Source organism: Fusarium falciforme, chromosome 1, assembly GCF_026873545.1.
Source record: "Fusarium falciforme chromosome 1, complete sequence".
Taxonomy (NCBI): Eukaryota; Fungi; Ascomycota; class Sordariomycetes; order Hypocreales; family Nectriaceae; genus Fusarium; species Fusarium falciforme.
Window position 1 is genome coordinate 1,230,938 of NC_070544.1, and position 17,098 is coordinate 1,248,035.

Sequence of the window (17,098 nt, forward strand, 5' to 3'; positions counted from 1 at the left end):
GGGAGATTCAGGGTCGTGTCGACAAGGATAAGGTCGGCAGTTGTGAGATGAAGGGGATTGGTGAGCGGGAGGCGCAAGGCCTTGCTCGAGGGGGTGATGGAGCTGGATGAACTCTGTGCTAGCAGAGGGAGCCACAAGAGTATGACCAAGGAGCAGTAGAGGATGAGAAAACCCAGAAAGAGAATCAAACACAAGAGACGGGATATGCCCTCGGGATAAAGCTATTTATACAAGGACGGCATCTAACAAAACGGAGATGCGTCCCCGTGGGGCCGCCCCCGAGATCGAGGGTGATCCATGTTTACAGCTGCACGACACAAGCTGAAGACACAAGTCTGTGGAACCTTCGAGTGACCTATGAATGACCTCGCCGGATCGGGAGAGGCTGCAATATCGGATGTGGGAGGGGGCGTGGTGCAGCAAGCACAACATGTCATCCGAGGCGAGGGGGAATGCATGGAATATTTCCTTGGTCCTTGTTTCTTGTCATGGGGCTGAAAAGACGTCAAAGACATTGTCTCTGCAGCAGGGAATATCCGTGGACCGGCACGTCCCCATCGGAGGTCGTTGCCCCGGTTGATCTCGGGAGAGCCGGAGCCGGCCGGCTCGGGGCGCCGGAGTTGATGAGAGCCGCAAAAGAAAACTACCCATCGATCTCTATAAAAGAAGAAAACAATGTCTCATAGCAACTCTCTTCTTTTCTCTTTTCCCCAAGAAATCTTCCTAATCTCAGATCCTCGGAAACAACCAAAGGCCGCATGTTCTAGATCTGACTCTGCAAGCGGGAGCAATGGCTCCGCAGAAAAACACACAAGATAGGACCTTGCTTTGCTTGTTTCAGCGCCTGGCTGCCGCATGATGCAAGTCTTGCATTTTGCCAAAGCTGATTTTGCACATATTTTGTGCAATGTTTACTTTGTTCTTTCGTCGGCATTTGTTATGGCCCACTTGGATGTCAGCCAGCGTCTTTGTTGTTTCCTCTCTTCGTAGCCGAGGGAACTTGTGAGATGTGAGTAATCTACTCAACTCGTCGTCAGCAGCGAAAGACATTGGTGAATTAGTATGTCTTACATTTCATTGAGGTTGTAGAATACAAAACATTGTTGGCGAGGAGGAATAGTTACAATTACTCAACAAGGATACCCCAGCCATATCAACACAATATGCACAACGTGTCAAATTTCGCAAGAAATGTACATTGTTCGTCTATAACTTTTAAACTATCAACAGTTGAATATATATACAGATGAGGTCGTGGCTCAACCGGCCAGTCCTAACAAAATATTTACTGGTTCCAGCTGTTGACGTTCCACTTGACGTAGCTGGGGTTGATCTTGTGAATGTCAGGGACACCCAGGTTACCGGCATCAATAGCAATCTCGTGCTTGAGAATGTCGATAACCTTCTTGACACCGTCGACACCAAAGACGTTGGCGTACATGAAGGGACGGCCGAGACCAACAGCCTTGACGCCCAGGGACAGCAGCTTGAGGACGTCAGCACCGTAGCGGACACCGCCGTCGGCGTAGACCTCGATCTTCTTGAAGACCTCGGGGGACTCCTCGTGGATCTCAAGGGCGACCTCAAGACCGGAGGGGCTGCCATCGAGCTGGCGGCCACCGTGGTTGGAAAGGATGATGGCAGGGGCGCCGTGCTTGACGGCGAGCTGGGCGTCCTTGGCGGAGCCGATACCCTTGATGATGATGGGGAGGTCGGTCATCTTCTGGAGCTTCTTGTAGTAGTCCCAGGTGATGTAGGAGTAGTCCGAGTCACTGGCCATGTTAGTTTAAGTTAAATTTTGGTCCAAGGGTATAACTCACGCGGAGCCAACACCGAAGCGGGCAGCACGGTGTCGGTTGCCGTCGGCAGCAGAGTCGACGGTGAAAACGAGGGCATCAGCGCCGGCCTTCTTGGAGCGGTCAAAGAGCTCCTGAGTCTCGGTGTCGTTGGAGGTGAGGTAGAGCTGCTGGAAGACGACCTGACCCTTGGCCTTGGCAGCGGCAATCTCCTCAATGGTGCGGGAGGCGTAAAGGGCGGGCTACATAGCGTTAGCAACTCAACATGCGTACCGGATAGATAGGAGCTCACCATGTAGAGAATGTCACCCTCGGCAGCACCCTTGACAAAGTTCAGCTCGGCATCGGGGTGGGCGTTGCCAGCACGAGCGCAGGGGCTGATGAAGAAGGGGGCAGAGAAGTTGTGGCCCAGGATAGTAGTGCTAGACCCAATCAGCAACACCATCACCCAATGTCTAACTCTATACATACGGCAGAGTGCTCTCGACGTTGGTAATGTCAACCATGACACGGGGCTTGAAGCGGTAGCGGTGGAAGACCTCGAGGTTGTTGCGGTACGACCACTCGCCGGCGGCACCGTTGCGGTAGTAAGTGTAGTTCTCGATGGGGAGGTAGTTCTGAGCCGCCCACTCGAAGTCGGGAATGCCAATCATCTGGTCGAGCTTAGGAAGCTCGCCGGTGGGCAGGTCACCGAGGACGAGGTCGATGCCGGTGTCGGGCTGCTCGAGGAAAGGACGGGCAGCCATGGCACCCGTGGCGAGGGCGCCAGCAGCGAGGAGTTGGCTTCGCATTGTGATGAAAGAGTGAAGTGAAGGATGTGTAGAGAAAGAATGGATGAGTGGGTGTATCCTGCTTCGATCAAGAGAAGAGTTCTGGAAGAGTGGCAAGGCGGCTCTTTTAAGTTCCATCGAGCGTCTGCCCTATCCCACCTTCCTGGTCTCGTCTCCCAGCAGCTTGGCCATGGATACTCTACATGATACCGATCCTTCATCCATGGACCCCGGAGCGAGTCATCCCACCGACGGCCGATGTGTAGGCCCCGTCTCTTGCTTAGACTTTCTGCCCAGCCTTGAAAGCGTACTGTATGTTGGACTAGGCTAGCATCTACGTAATGGGCTTGTGTTGCAGCGAACAGGGCACCTGCGGGCCGCCATCCTAACGGGGGGGAGTATGGTCCCACTGCCGAAATTGCGCTTGTAGCACGTTGTACTTTATCTGATCCTGAAAGCCGTAGAAGGAAGGTTGCGCATAAGTGCAGATATGTGACCTGAAACCGCAGTGAATGTTTGGTTTATAGTGTCAGACGGATACTCTAAAAGACGCACGTCACTTGGGATGACATTCACTCAAACGAACTAACAGCTTCTCCTAAGAGTTCATCCGCTCTTGAGTCCCACTGTTGGCCTCGTAGGAACCCTTGTCGTTGGTTGAGCTTAAAACACGGGATTATGTTGCTTGATTCGGCATTAGACTCGCTCGACAAGATGGAGATTTTTCCCTTCTTTTACAATCCGCCTTGAATTAAAGTTTCTCTTCAGCTTGGCATGATTTTGCAAGAATCAGGATTGTAAAACGTCTTTGACGTTGCCCATGATGTTTAAGCTTAAGAACAAGGCTCAAAGCCACAAAACGGCATCCATCCCATAGCACAGACAAGGATCCAATGCTTGAGGGTTCAACGTTCTAGCGTCACATCAGCGCGGCCGCCCCGATGCAGATTCTGTAGCGCATAGATTTGTCTAGTGTTGGAGGCAAATTTGACGGCCTGTGGATTCAAGCGCGCGCGTTTCACGTCACGATGCCAAGACTTGGACCCTACAGTCCAACCTTCTAGTGCTTCTATCCCGCTGCATCCAGTTTGTAAGCTTCACTTGCGTACGCGTCTTGAGGCTGAAGTGACGTCGTCGGCCGAGGCGGTGCAATCCATTCCATTCCATCCACCGAAGTCGGCGAAGCTATTCCCGCCGTAGCCATATCTGCGAGCCTAGGGCAAATATACTTTCGGTAGCTGCCGTTGCAGCGTGGGATGCAGTAGCCACGAGAGGCCACGAGGGTAAAGTATCATCGCGCAGTGGATGCATCCTTCATTTCGGCCGTTCTCGATCAAACTCAGCTTCCTCCTTCGTCCAGGCACCGGAGCGTCTCTTTCCGGAAGCTGCAGTCTAGAGTGAGAAATCTCCCGAAAAAAATGACACCATCCCGCCTGATATCGAATTCATCCGGTAGGGGAGTCCTGGTTCATCGGGGTACCATCTGCTTATCAATCTATGGGTCAGTATCGCTGATCACCATTGACAAGACCCGTTGCAACGTGGAAAGGTCCAAAAAGGCCTCCGGGTTTTTTTCTTGGCGTGGGAGTGAGTGGGATTTTTGGAATCATAAAAGGGCCGTTATTCACGAGTCATCATGGGTGTCATGGAGCTCTCCATTCATCCACATATAAAGCCCACTGCCTTTGCCTGACTCGTCCTGTCGTAAGTGCTCCGCTTGAATCAGCACTTGACGAAATCCAACGGATATGAGAAGTATGACAAGTGCGACAAGACCTTTGAAGGATCTGGAATTACAAGTCCCTTCTTACGAGCAAAGGGTGCTTGAGGTATGGTAAGAACACCTCATATGAGGAGTGCTATGTAGTGTCCATTATGGCTTATGTCTGGAACAACCTACTAATGAACAAGTTACCTTGATGTGATGTGTATTCTTCTCCTTGACTCATTGTCTCCAGCCTCAACCACTTATATCATGGCGCACTCTTCAATCGATTGGCCTACATCTACGAGAATATCCCAGGCCTTCACTACCAGAACACAACGCTGGACCAATCGCCCATACGTGATATTAATGGAATGATGTAAGCGTCTATACACTTTTCAAGAAAAAAGGCCAGTAAAAACATCAAAGAATGAGGGCATTGGTTACGAAAACGTGGGAAAGGAATGATCGCTGAGATCCAGTCTCGAACTCTAGGATATGAACCGTGGACAAAGGTATCCATATTGTCACTTGACAGTTGCAAAGATGAGTACCAATCAATTGTCGCAACTATAACTACGAGTGGCATTTAGGAATAATAATTTTGTATGCGAGGGGAAGATTAAACCATGAAAAAATGGATGCACAAGGTATCATTAGGTCGACTATTTGTAGTTGTGGTGCTTTAAAGTTGCATATTCCTGTACACCGATTGAACTTTTGCTCACCCTATAGTCCAAGGCCACCCTAATTTGAGTGGGCGCTTACATGGACTGAGACCCGAATAGCTCGCTAAGCCTGGCAATATGGACGAATGCTAGCAAAACGACGTCCTGTGGTACATCCATTGTGCTCTTCTTAGCCGGGCAAGCCAAGCCAATTGCATATGGATCAAATTGCATCGGCAGTTGAGCCGACACCGTAACTGGATTGCTTGCACAAGGAGGTAACATGCGCAAGAGGTGGGTGACTACCCGCCTGTGATAGACAGCACGTTTACGGTGAAAGGTAGAAACCAGAAAGTACTGAAAGATGTCGTCTATGTGCACATTTGACCTTTGTCTGTTTACTTGACAACGCACAACGCTTGGTTGCTCGCCTCGCCGTCACGTCACGGGATTCAATAACTTCCAGCCCGTGTTTGGTCAACAAACCCTGTCGTCAACAAAAAGGCCTCTTTTCACGGCCTCTCTGTGGCCTTTGCTGTGGCCAACACACAGTTCATGCCTGAAATCGTGAACAAGGGCCAACTACCGCTTGCGGGGGTTGGGGGCCTTTGACGCGGTTGGCAGCTTGTGATCTGCAGCCAACCGGAAAAGTGGGTATTAGTTGCCGGGCAACGCCACTAAACACGGGTCACCCAAAATAAGACCCTTCCTTCTCAAGGGAAAGCCCCCCCAGCAGAAGAGTAAACACATATTCACATCAATCATTGCAGCGTCATGTTGCTTTCCCGAATTCTTCCTTTTACATACTAACCAACACCAAACCACACCAACAGCACACATCAGCCATGGAGTCACCGCCAAAGCGAATGACCCGTGCCCGCGCTGCCGCCAAGGCCAGCGAGTCCAAAACCACAAAGATCGTCACAGCTGCCGCCCGGGCGAGAAGCACAGCGACAGCAAGCACCAAGAGCACCGCCGCTAAGAGAAAGACACGGGCGGATGAGCATGAAGAGGATGAAGAGGAGGAGCACCGTGAAGCCACCGTCGTGAGACGAGCTCGCGGTCGCCCTCGGAAAGTGGAAGCTCCAGAGCCAGAGGCACCTGTGAGAGCCACACGAGGCCGAGCCACCAAGAAGACTGTCACAGAAGCTCCCAAGGAGGAGCCTGCTGCACCTGTCAGAACGACTCGGGGACGACCTCGGAAGGTTGTTGCTGCAGCCCCCGAGCCCGCTCCAGAGCCTGTGAGGAAGACAACTACACGCACTCGTGTTACAACAACTACACGGGCAGCGACGACTACCAAGCCCGCTGCCAAGAAGTCTGTCAAGTTCCAAGAGCCCGACAAGGAGAACATCGAGCCCGCCATCGAGGCCAAGGAGCCCGCACCTGTCGGCCTCCGAGGCCGCCCAGCCAAACGCGGCGGTGCTGCTTCGGGCACCCGAACAACCAGAGCGGTGGTAAGATCCGCTGCGCCGACCGAAAAGAAACCATTAAGTCCTAAGAAGATTACTCAGATGCCTATTTCGAGGGACGACGACTCCGAGGACGAGCTCGCCGGCGACACCACCCCCGTCAAACCCTTGATGAAGAACCCGATCAAGCCTCCCGCCAACGCCGCCGCCAAGAAGAACCCGGAGCCTGTCGAACAAGAGGAACCTGCCGAGTCGACAACTGCTGTCGATGGCATCCTCAACCCACCCGATCTCGGTACATCCTTGGTCTCTCCGGCCAAGAGACGACCAGCTTCACCTCTGAGGGACACAATGCGGTCACCAGCTCGACGGATTGGAGCAGTTCCCCTACCTGGATCAACAGTGAAGAAGGCTCAGGATGGAAATGCACAGAACGGAGAGGTCTCATCATTCAAGGCCTCACTCCTTCAGTCTGCGGCAAAACGACCACAGTCGCCCCTCAAGGGAATGAACCTTGCACCCACCTTTAATGCTCAGCAAAGCCAGTCGGCCATGAAGCCTTCCCTGCTTCTTTCGCCTGCGAAGCGTTCCGTGCCTGTCCTGAAGCCTCTCACTGAGCCTCGACCACGGGATCTTGCTGCCCTCGGCGAGCCACCAGCCATGAAGCCCTTGGTCCTGGGAACACCTACTCCTGCCAACCACACCAGAACCTCACAAAAGCTCATGCTTGAGGAGGAGTCTGATGCCGACCTTGGTGTCGCCGAGGACGACGTCTTTAGCGAGCCCATTGGAAGCCTGCACTTCCCTGGCCGGCTGTCTGCCGTCTTGCCTCGTCATGCGGATCCTGCTATGAAGAAGGAGATGGGTATCGTTGATGAGGTTGAGGAGGCACCTACCCCCGCTGAAGAGGACGCTACCGAGGTGGATGCTATCGTTGTAGACCAAGAGGAGGCAGCGGCCGAGACCGAACCGGTGGCTGAACCTACCGGAGAAGCTGACGAAATGGCTATTGACGATGAAGCTGCCGAAGAGGAACATGTCTCGCAGGCAACCACGCCAAACGGTTCACCTGCAGCTCAATCGCCAGCTCAACAGAATCCCAGTTTCCAGCTTCGAGAGAAGGACTTGGACCCCTGCCAAGACATAGATTCAGAGTCGGATGATGAGAACATTCCCCCCAAGCGCGCAGAGCCAGCTACTCCAACCCCCTTCAACCGCAAGACCCCCAAGTCTTCCCGAGCTTCTCTCGGAGGCTTCACTTCTCTTGTTGACCGTCTCGGTTCTTGGTCCGCTAGCACACCCATCAAGATGGCCCCTCTCACTTCCGCCAAGGCCACTGGCTCCAACGAGCCTGTCGCCCTTCCTGAGCGAACTGCCACGCCCCGCTCCGAGTCCTCCCCCGCTGTGAATCACTTCTTCGAGGATGAGATGACAGTGCGAGAGGGCATGGAGAACATTCAACAGGACAAGCTCGATGAGGTGCAGGAGCCCGAGTTTGATGACATCATGGTTACTGAGGAGGATGTCGCTCTGGCTCTTGAGGCCAACGAGATGTCCTTGATGGGACCGGAGGAGTTGGACGAGGTTGTCAACACTGATGCCTTCGATGACACCCTCTCTGAAGCCAGCCAAGAGTATGGCGACGAGAATGAGCTTCCTGTCGACCCTGCCATGACCCCTCGGTCCGCGGCCCCTGTTACTCCTGTCCGTCCAGTGATGAAGACGTTCCACACCACAACAAAGGTGCCTCTGAAGCCTGCTGACCTCTCGACCCCTACTCCTCTCAAGAAGCGCAGCTTTACCGCATCCAGAGTTGCTCCTAAGCGACCCTCTGGCTCAACAAGCAATACCATCCCATACTCACAATCACGAAACAGGAAGAGCCTGCCTGCGACCTTTGTCCAGTCTCCTTCCGCACCTTCCACACCCGTTCCAGCAACGCCTTCAAGGGCTGACCTGTGGTCTTCGATGGGCACACCGGCACGCACTCCCCGACGTGATGTCGACCCTGCCCTGCTCCGTGGCGCCGTCGTCTTTGTTGATGTATACACCAGCGAAGGAGCCGATGCCAGCAGCATCTTTGTTGAGCTGCTCACTCAGATGGGAGCCAAGTGCATCAAGACCTGGAACTGGAACCCCAGCGGTTCCGCCAGTGACGTGACTTCCAGCAAGGTTGGCATCACACACGTAGTCTTCAAGGACGGTAGCAAGCGCACACTGGAGAAGGTCCGTGAGAGCAACGGAATTGTCCAGTGTGTCGGAGTTAGCTGGGTGCTTGAGTAAGTTTATATCCCTGACTTCCGCCATGAACCTTTCACTAACCAAAACCAGCTGTGAGCGCGAGAATGAGTGGCTTGACGAATCACCCTACCACATCAACACTAGAAATGTTCCGCGTGGCGGTGCTCGTCGTCGCAAGAGCATGGAGCCCACAGCTCTGGCCAACATGAACGGCACTCTTGTGAGCAGCCCATCCAAGAGCAGCCCCCGTACGGCCCCTACAACGCCCATTAGGCGCCGGGAGAGCACCGCATGGATGTACACCCCATCAGAGGCAGATGAGGACGAGGACATGGAGGACCATGAGTGGTCTGCGGCCATCTTGACCCCTGTGCCCAAGACCCCTGCCCCTGAGGCGATTGCCCGTTATGCTGCCAACCTCGGCCCTGAAACACCCTCTGCTGGTGATGACGAGGAGGATTTCGATGACTCGCCCACCAAGACTGATCTCCTCACGAGAACATGTCCTCCCAAGTCCAACGCCTTCCGCGAGGCGGGTGCTGGCATCATCAGCCAGAACAAGGATGATCACGTCCTCATGCGTCTCATGGCTGCTCGCCGCAAGAGCTTGCAGTTTGCTCCCAAGGTTGGAAGCCCGCTGGCGAGGGCCTGGAAATAGATTTAGAATGGCGAGCATATGGCCATTACTGTGAATGGACCAGGAGTTTCAAGGTGCGATTGGTTTTTTGTATTTTTGAGAATGGAGTGGCAGACACTCGTTTTGGAACTGGGATACCACGGGACAGACACGACGGGTGATCTGGCGTTGGGCGGCTTATCTGAAGAAACGGTGTGGACGTCTAGATAAATATGGTCTGGAGCCCGCCGTATTAATTGCATCATGTTTGACAAGTTGCGTTGACCTCGGTGACGGATCAAGTGAAACAAGCAATTCGCATCGATCATGAACAAGGTGAAGGTATGACTTGTTGAACTATTCGAGTTGATTTGAGCAAGGGTTTTGGTGTTTGTGTGTATGGCCGTGTTATGATGCCCATAATCTCCGTTATGCTGGCTTGTCGAGCGACGAGATATCGACCTTGCTCGGTTCCTGCCAACCGACCCAGTGTTGGATTTGAAGATGCTGGCCTTTGATCCATCGTAATATTCGTCATGTCATCTCGACCTGAGGGTGGTCCGTCATGCTGTATGACCATTCGCTTCCCGTCGCCCATCGTCTTCCTCCCAACCATTCTAAGCCGCCACAAAAGCTCGCATAGCCTTGACAGCATCCCCCTCGTTGCTCTTGAGCAGCTCCGTAACTTTGGCCTTGGGCAGCTCCAGCTCCTCGACGAGCAGTGCCACATCCGCGGGGTCGACCTTGACGTTCTTGTGCGATGCCGCGGCAGCGGACGACGACTTTGCGGCTCCGCCGAGCGTCTTCATGGCCTTGCTTACGGCGTCGGCGTCGACATTCTGGGCCGAAGATGGGGTGTCGGCGTCGAGGTTCTCGAGGGCGGAGGCGGCCTTGCGGTCCTCGGCCGACTTTGCCGTCTGGGAGGGGGTTTCGTCTGTGGCGGACATCTTTTTTGGGTTGTGTTTGATGTTGGTGTTGAGGTGAAGCTTCTTGGTGGGGGTTTGGAGGGGCGTGAATAGGTGGGGTGGATAACAGCTTGGATAGGTACCCAGGTATGGAAAGACACTTACTGGGTAGGTACCTATGTTACGACAACATCATGTGTAAATTAACTTTTACTGCATCGATGCATAGTAAGATGTTATTGTATACCTGGATTGCCAGCGGTGCTACTTGTTTACTCTTGGCTTAATAGACCATTGGCTGCATGTCTAATAATCTCTGTCTTAGAATACCAAGGATAAGGCAGGACAGATTTGATCTGGGGTCTATCGGAACGATTTATACACATTAGTATGAGATCTGTAAAATATCTAGCTCCTGGCTATGAACAACACCCTTTCAAGTTCTATGGGTTAATATTTTGACTTGTCTGCGCCACATCACAAGCCACACACAACTGGTTCCGCGGAGGTGGCTACCGTCGGCTAAAAGCCACCTCATTCGCCAATTGATCAACCCTTGTGCAACTTCATTTTTGCCCGGGGTCTGTGTTCTTCTCTTCGAGGGGTCGGTTCTTTGTTCAAAGGGTTGCTGGATGTGACTCACTCATTCAGGACACCATAACAAAAAAAGTCTCACCACTTTTTAACTTTTCTTGAGAAACATATACGAGATTACAAGGGATCTTTCAACCTTGAATATCTTTGTTGCGCGTGGCAGGTCCCGCAGAGTTTCTTCTCTTTCACACTCATACTCTTACTCTTACTCACCAGAGTATACAAGATGGCCTCTTCCGACTGGAACCCATCCTCTTGGCGCTCAAAGCCCATCAAGCAGGCCCCCTCATACCCAGACCCGGAGCCCCTCGCCTCCGCCGTCGAGGAGCTCACCGGCCTCCCGCCGCTGGTGCATCCCAACGAGATCGACGCCCTCAAGGCCCACCTCCGCGACGTGGCCCAGGGCAATGCTTTCCTGCTCCAGGGCGGCGACTGCGCGGAGTTGTTTGACTACTGCCGTCAGGGACCTATCGAGAGCAAGATCAAGCTTCTGCTGCAGATGAGTGTCGTTCTCATCTGGGGTACCAACAAGCGAGTCGTGCGTATTGGTCGTATGGCTGGGCAGTATGCGAAGCCGCGATCTAGCCCGACCGAGATTGTCCAAGGAAAGGAGGTTCCCAGCTTCAAGGGTGACATCATCAATGGGTTCCGTCTTGAGGACCGAGAGATTACGCCTGCGCGCCTCGTTAAGGCGTATCACTACTCGGCTGCTACTCTCAACTACATCCGCGCCGCCCTCGCCTCGGGCATCGCGGACCTCCACCGGCCCCTGGACTGGGGTCTCGGCCATGTGAGGGACCCGGAGCTCAAGGCAAAGTACTCGACCATCGCCTCCAGCATCCAGCAGACTCTGCGCTTCCTCCAGGTCATCAACGCCCGCCCTGGTGAGCTCGACTCTGTTGAGCTCTTCACCAGCCACGAGGGTCTCCTCCTCGAGTACGAGCAGGCCCTGACCCGCCTCCTGGAGAAACCCGCCCCGGGAGCCCGGAACCGAAGCCCCACGCCGGACGGGCCCGCCCCGAGAAAGGAGTACTACGACACCTCTGCGCACTTCATCTGGATTGGCGACCGCACCCGGCAGATCGACCACGCCCACGTCGAGTTCTTCCGCGGCATCGCCAACCCCATCGGCGTCAAGGTCGGCCCCACGACGCCAGCCTCCGACCTCCTCTCCCTGCTCCGCACACTCAACCCGGACCGCGAGCCCGGCAAGATCACCCTCATCACACGCTACGGAGCCGGCAAAGTGCGTGAGCTCCTCCCCACGCACATCCGCGCCGTCGAGGACTCCGAGTACCGCCGCACCGTGGTCTGGCAGTGCGACCCCATGCACGGCAACACCCTCTCTACGGACACGGGCATCAAGACGCGCCGCTTCGGCGACATCTACCGTGAACTCGAGGAGACGCTGCGCATCCACAAGGAGGAGGGAAGCTACCTCGGCGGAATGCACCTCGAACTCACCGGTGACGCCGTTACCGAGTGTCTGGGTGGTAGCGAGGGCCTGGATGAGGATGACTTGTCGACCAACTACACGAGCTTCTGCGATCCCAGATTGAATGAGAAGCAGGCACTTGAGTTGGCGTTTTTGGTTGCTGATCACTTTTCGAGAGAGCAAAAGAAGGAGTCGTCATGAGGAGATGTCATGTTAGTGAGGGATGCGTAAAAAGGGGGTGTTGTTAAGTGTAAAATAAGACAAAAAAGCAGACAGGGCAAAGGGCCCAATTTCACGGGCCATATCTACGAATATGAAGCAAGGTGTCGGAATGAAATCAACAGTCTATCCAGCAGACATAATCTCTCATTCTGACCATTCGATGCGTGTGTCTTGATCTGTGTAACACATTGGCTTTAGGGCCTGCTGAATCTAGAAAGGCTTAATTTCGTGTCATTTCATGTCTTTGTGCTTCTCCAAGCTCATCACATCTTGCTGCTCCCAATCTTTGCGTTTCCATCTTTCCATGACTGTCAAACCAGGGTAATCGTTTGCGACGCCTCAAAAGTGTCGCCCTTCTCCAGCTTCTGCCACCCCTTGACGGTTCCGGGCTCCACGCAGAGCATCTTCTTCCAGCCGTCCTTGGGCTCAAAGTCCTTGATGCCGGCAGACTTGTCGACCCAGGGGTTCCAGACCACGACCTGGTCGAGGTTGTCGCGGACGATGCGGAAGCGAGGGGTGCCGGACTCGGAGATGACGACGGGGTGCTTGGGGCCGTTGACTGGGGTGTAGACGGAGTCGGTCTCGGCGGCAAAGGTGATGGCGCCGGACTGGGTCTCTTCCTGTGGGCCGGCGAGCTTGGAAATGTAGGTTGAGTCTTCAAGACCGGTGACCTCGGTGGAGGAGATGTCCTGAGAGAAACCGTTAGCTATGATCTTGAGGCTCAAATGCTAATTGACTTACATCAATCTTGAAATAGGTGTGCAGCAGGGTCTGGAACTCGAAAGGAACGTCGCCATCGTTGGTGATGACCAGGGTGGTGTTCAGGCTATCCCGGTCAAGCACGACGCTGTAGATGAGAGCAAACTTGTAGGGCCACAGCTCTTTGGTCTCTTCCGAGACGCTCTCGGAGGAGAGACCAAAGTCGAGCTTGACACTGGTGCTGGAGCCCTCGCTGGTGGACTTGCCGAGAAACTCCCATCGCGAGTTACGGGCGAAGCCGTGCTGGCGGAGCTTGGAGGTGGCCTCGTGATCGGGGGCGGTTCCAAAGACCTGAGAGAATGGCTGTTAGTAAGTCGACTACCTGCGACGGGGTAAATAGTTGGCGCACCGGAAAGACGATGGGAATTCCACCTCGGACGGGAGCGCTGCCGTCAAGAGCGGCAGCCTCGCTCACCCAGAGCTTCTCGCTCCCTGAGGCATCCTTCCAGCTGATGACAGTAGCTCCATGAAGGAGAACCTCGACGCTCTCGCCGGTGGGGAGGACGGCCGAGACGCGAGAGTCGTCGTGGGTGATGTTGGCGGTGGACTCGGGAGCGGCCGCGGGGGTTGCGGAAAGGGCGGAGGGCTTGTTGGGGCGGTCGACCATTGTGGCTGATTTTTCGGCTTTGTCTTGCTGATTGACAAGAGGAGAAGTATCTCGAGTTATAGAGAAAGAGGGAGCTTTTGGCGGAGCTCGAGGTGGCGGATGATGATGGAAGTGGACGGGTGGGGTTTGGAGTTACGAGTGGGGGTGAAGGAAGGGAAGAGAAGAGAGAAAGAGGTATTAGAGGAATAAGTAGGAATCAAAGAGGTATTTATTGATAAGAATGAGTAATTAGAAGCCACACTTGTTAGCAGCCTAGTATCTCTTTGCCTTGTCCACGGCTCGCTTTGTCGTGATGTTGTAAGATGGGTGGTGATGTGCAGGCGGCCGACATCCCACCTCGTCCATCGGCATGGCGGGGTAGCTCCTCTCCACCAATCATCACCCTCAAAAAGATGGGGATGCCGTGTCGTCGCCGTTGAGACTCAGAGCTGAAACACGTCTCAGATGCCCGTCGATTGTGATACCCTCCAAGCCCGCTTAATCCACGTCGTAAGGCACGGGGGACACAACATACATGGTATAGGTAGCTTTGCGTCCAAGTAGCCGAGGGCAACTTCTGGGAATTACCGTCGCGGTCGCTTCGCTTCTGCAACGTAGCGGCCGAGAGCCGGTTTCGGGCACGTTATAGTTTCTTTAAACCTTGACTTGAGGAGCCGTCACATGTGTCGTTGTCACGTCTTGGATAACGAGGATCCCATCATAAGTAATTGACTATCTATAGATGTGCGGCGATGAGTCGGCTCCGAGGATAAACAATACTCCATAATTGTCTCCGCCTCAAGTGTCACCAGTTCCTTTCAACAGCGTCGTCATGCCATGACGACCATCATGGCGTCTTGACAGCTATGAAACATCTGCAGCCTTACTTAAAAACGTGTCGATGCTCTCAAAATAGTTACACTAGTTGAGCACGATCCAACTTGCAACCCAAGATTCACTGGGGCATCAAACATGTTTCACACGGGGACGGATCGCTTCAGCTATTAAAAGAGTCATGTTGTCTTGGGTATCTATGTAGCATATACTTTATCACAACTCTACTGTCCTCCACTCTTCCAACCATTGCCCCATCCTCTAGCGGAACAAAAGGGGTATCTTTCCTGTTTCTAACAAATCCCAACCCAGCACCGCCTCGGCTCGTCCAAGCGAGCAGATATCAAAAAGGGAAGCACACATCTTACTTCTCCTGGCGCTGGTTCTCCTCGTCCGTCGAGGTAAACATGGTGGCATTGGCAGGGCCGTTGTTGCTAGCGCCGCTGGAACTGCCACTTCGGTGCTCCGTGTGACCCTTCTCCTCCACCTCCTCAACAGCGATGAGCAGGTTTCCATTGTTGTCGTACCGCCGAGGCTCGATCTTGGCCTGGTGCACCACATCCAGGGCACCCCTGAGGCCCTTGACCTTCTGGAAGATGGTATCCATCTCTTCGAGGGATCGGTAGGCCGTCTCGGGGAAGAAGAAGTAGACCGAAGGGAACATGATGGCGTTGATGACGGCAAAGATGATGTACGTGTTGGACTTGATGTTCTGGAACGCAGGGGGCGTAATCATGACGACCAGCCAGTTAAAGATCCAGTTAGAGCTGGTGGCGAGTGCGTTGGCAGGGGCGCGGATTCGTAGAGGAGTGATCTCGGCGGGATACAGCCAGGTCATGCCGAGCCAGCCAACGGCGAAGAACGAGTTGAAGACGAAGAGGAACACGATGCCAGCGATCTGGCAGCCCCTGGCGTCACTCGAGCCGACACCGGCGAGGATGGCCATGGTGATGGCTTGACCGGCGGCGCCGAAAAGCATAAGCTTGCGACGACCGACACGCTCGACGAGCCAGATGGCCGGCAGGGAGGCGATGAAGTACTCAGTACCGTTCAGTGCAGCCAGGAGAAGGGGCATGTGACCCTTCATTCCAAGATCCGCATAGATGGTGGCGGCGTAGTATGTGATCAAGTTGATACCGCTATGTTTTGTTAGTATGCAATTTGACCGTAAGGATATGCGGTTCATACCTGATCTGCTGGAACATCTGGTTCACATATGCAATAAGTGTTCGGTGGAGGTTGCGGTTGTGGTTGCGCTGGAACAGATCCGAGAATGAACCCTTGCTCATCTCCATGGTGGTCTCCTTGATAGCCTTGAACTCGTTCTCGACGTACTTGTCATGGAGCTCTCTGTCGGCAATAGCAGCAATAACCTCTCGCGCCTCCTCGTCGCGACCTTTGAGCATGAGCCATCGTGGGGACTCGGGCAGGTTCATTACGAAAGCCATGATGAAGAGGCAGAAGGCGATTTGGAACGCCAGAGGAAAACGCCAGCACGCAGAAGTGTCAGAGGCAAAGTACATGCCGTAGTCGACCCAGTACGAGATCATAATGCCGAGTGTGATGAGGGCACCCTCAATCATGACAAGCTTGCCTCGCTTGTGAGCAGAGCACGTCTCGGATTGCCACATGGGCACGGTCGAGGTGTTGCCTCCGTTTCCGAGGCCGGTGATGATTCGTCCGATGATGAAGTGGTCAAGAGAAAAGGCCGAGGCCTGAAGGGCGGCTCCGACGACCATGATGCTGGTGCCGAGCATGATCATCTTTCTGCGGCCGAGCCAGTTGCCGATGAAGATGGTGATGATGGCGCCGATGAAGCAGCCGAGGTTGTATGAGGACACGGCAATGCCCTGGTAGTTGGAACGGTTCTTGGCTAGAGCACTTGAAATGCCCTCTTCGTCCTTGTTGATGTCGGGGAACTGCTCCAAGAAGGGCTGCATGGTCAGGATACCACCCATGACACCTTGGTCTGTGATAAAACATCCGTTAGTCTTTCATCCTGTGAAGTTGAGATGATCTCATGAAGCATGTTGACTTGTCATGGGACGCGAGGGCTCAGGAGGGGCTCACCGTAACCAAAGAGAAGGAAATCACATCCTGCAATAGTGCTGATAGCATAGTTGAGGACTTGGCCCTTGAGGCCAAAGTATTTCTTAAACATGATGAAAAAGGACGAGGAACTCGCTGGTTCACCCCAAACTCTGAGCCACAGAATGATTCACGAGAAGCACGGGACAATAACGTCACGGGGAGAAGACGCGAGGGTCTTTATACAAAGAGGCAGGTCAGCGATGATCGCACCCGACAGGAAGGGTCTCGGGGTTCCATGTTGCACTGCAGAGAGCAAAGAGACAGAAACGAGTCAAGCCGGCGTGTGGTTGCTACTGGGTCCACGGCTGCAATGGTGATATCCACACCCACGACGTTGGCGTCTCAGAAACCTTGGTCCTTGAACCATGGCTGTCTTGGCCGAGGATGGATCCATCGAGGCGATGGATGGATGGATGGATTGGATGGGTGGTACCTACATCCGTAGTCGAATTCTCGCGTTGCAT

The 17,098-nt window shown here is 54.0% G+C and overlaps 6 protein-coding genes across 6 annotated transcripts; 2 read left to right on the forward strand and 4 right to left on the reverse strand.

The window, feature by feature from the left end:
- Window positions 1-1,285: 1,285 nt before the first annotated feature.
- NCS54_00030400 (FMN hydroxy acid dehydrogenase domain-containing protein) lies at window positions 1,286-2,704 on the reverse strand (the record flags this gene model as incomplete). Its single annotated transcript, XM_053145958.1, has 4 exons — window positions 1,286-1,772; window positions 1,821-2,038; window positions 2,089-2,218; window positions 2,268-2,704. 4 exons carry the CDS (start codon window positions 2,702-2,704, stop codon window positions 1,286-1,288), a joined length of 1,272 nt encoding a protein of 423 aa, XP_053001933.1.
- Window positions 2,705-5,784: 3,080 nt separating this feature from the next.
- Window positions 5,785-9,250, forward strand: NCS54_00030500 (BRCT domain-containing protein; the record flags this gene model as incomplete). Its single annotated transcript, XM_053145959.1, has 2 exons — window positions 5,785-8,630; window positions 8,683-9,250. The coding sequence occupies 2 exons, from the start codon at window positions 5,785-5,787 to the stop codon at window positions 9,248-9,250; spliced, it is 3,414 nt and encodes a 1,137-aa protein (XP_053001934.1).
- A 575-nt stretch (window positions 9,251-9,825) lies between these two features.
- NCS54_00030600 (Hypothetical protein) lies at window positions 9,826-10,197 on the reverse strand (the record flags this gene model as incomplete). The annotated part of the gene is made up of 1 exon (XM_053145960.1): window positions 9,826-10,197. The coding sequence occupies exon 1, from the start codon at window positions 10,153-10,155 to the stop codon at window positions 9,826-9,828; it is 330 nt and encodes a 109-aa protein (XP_053001935.1). The 5' UTR covers window positions 10,156-10,197.
- Window positions 10,198-10,933: 736 nt separating this feature from the next.
- On the forward strand, window positions 10,934-12,343 carry NCS54_00030700 (Phospho-2-dehydro-3-deoxyheptonate aldolase; the record flags this gene model as incomplete). The annotated part of the gene is made up of 1 exon (XM_053145961.1): window positions 10,934-12,343. The coding sequence occupies one exon, from the start codon at window positions 10,934-10,936 to the stop codon at window positions 12,341-12,343; it is 1,410 nt and encodes a 469-aa protein (XP_053001936.1).
- Window positions 12,344-12,675: 332 nt separating this feature from the next.
- Window positions 12,676-13,730, reverse strand: NCS54_00030800 (Glucose-6-phosphate 1-epimerase; the record flags this gene model as incomplete). The annotated part of the gene is made up of 3 exons (XM_053145962.1): window positions 12,676-13,053; window positions 13,106-13,414; window positions 13,473-13,730. 3 exons carry the CDS (start codon window positions 13,728-13,730, stop codon window positions 12,676-12,678), a joined length of 945 nt encoding a protein of 314 aa, XP_053001937.1.
- Window positions 13,731-14,907: 1,177 nt separating this feature from the next.
- Window positions 14,908-16,704, reverse strand: NCS54_00030900 (Hypothetical protein; the record flags this gene model as incomplete). The annotated part of the gene is made up of 3 exons (XM_053145963.1): window positions 14,908-15,682; window positions 15,732-16,512; window positions 16,614-16,704. 3 exons carry the CDS (start codon window positions 16,702-16,704, stop codon window positions 14,908-14,910), a joined length of 1,647 nt encoding a protein of 548 aa, XP_053001938.1.
- Window positions 16,705-17,098: the final 394 nt, after the last annotated feature.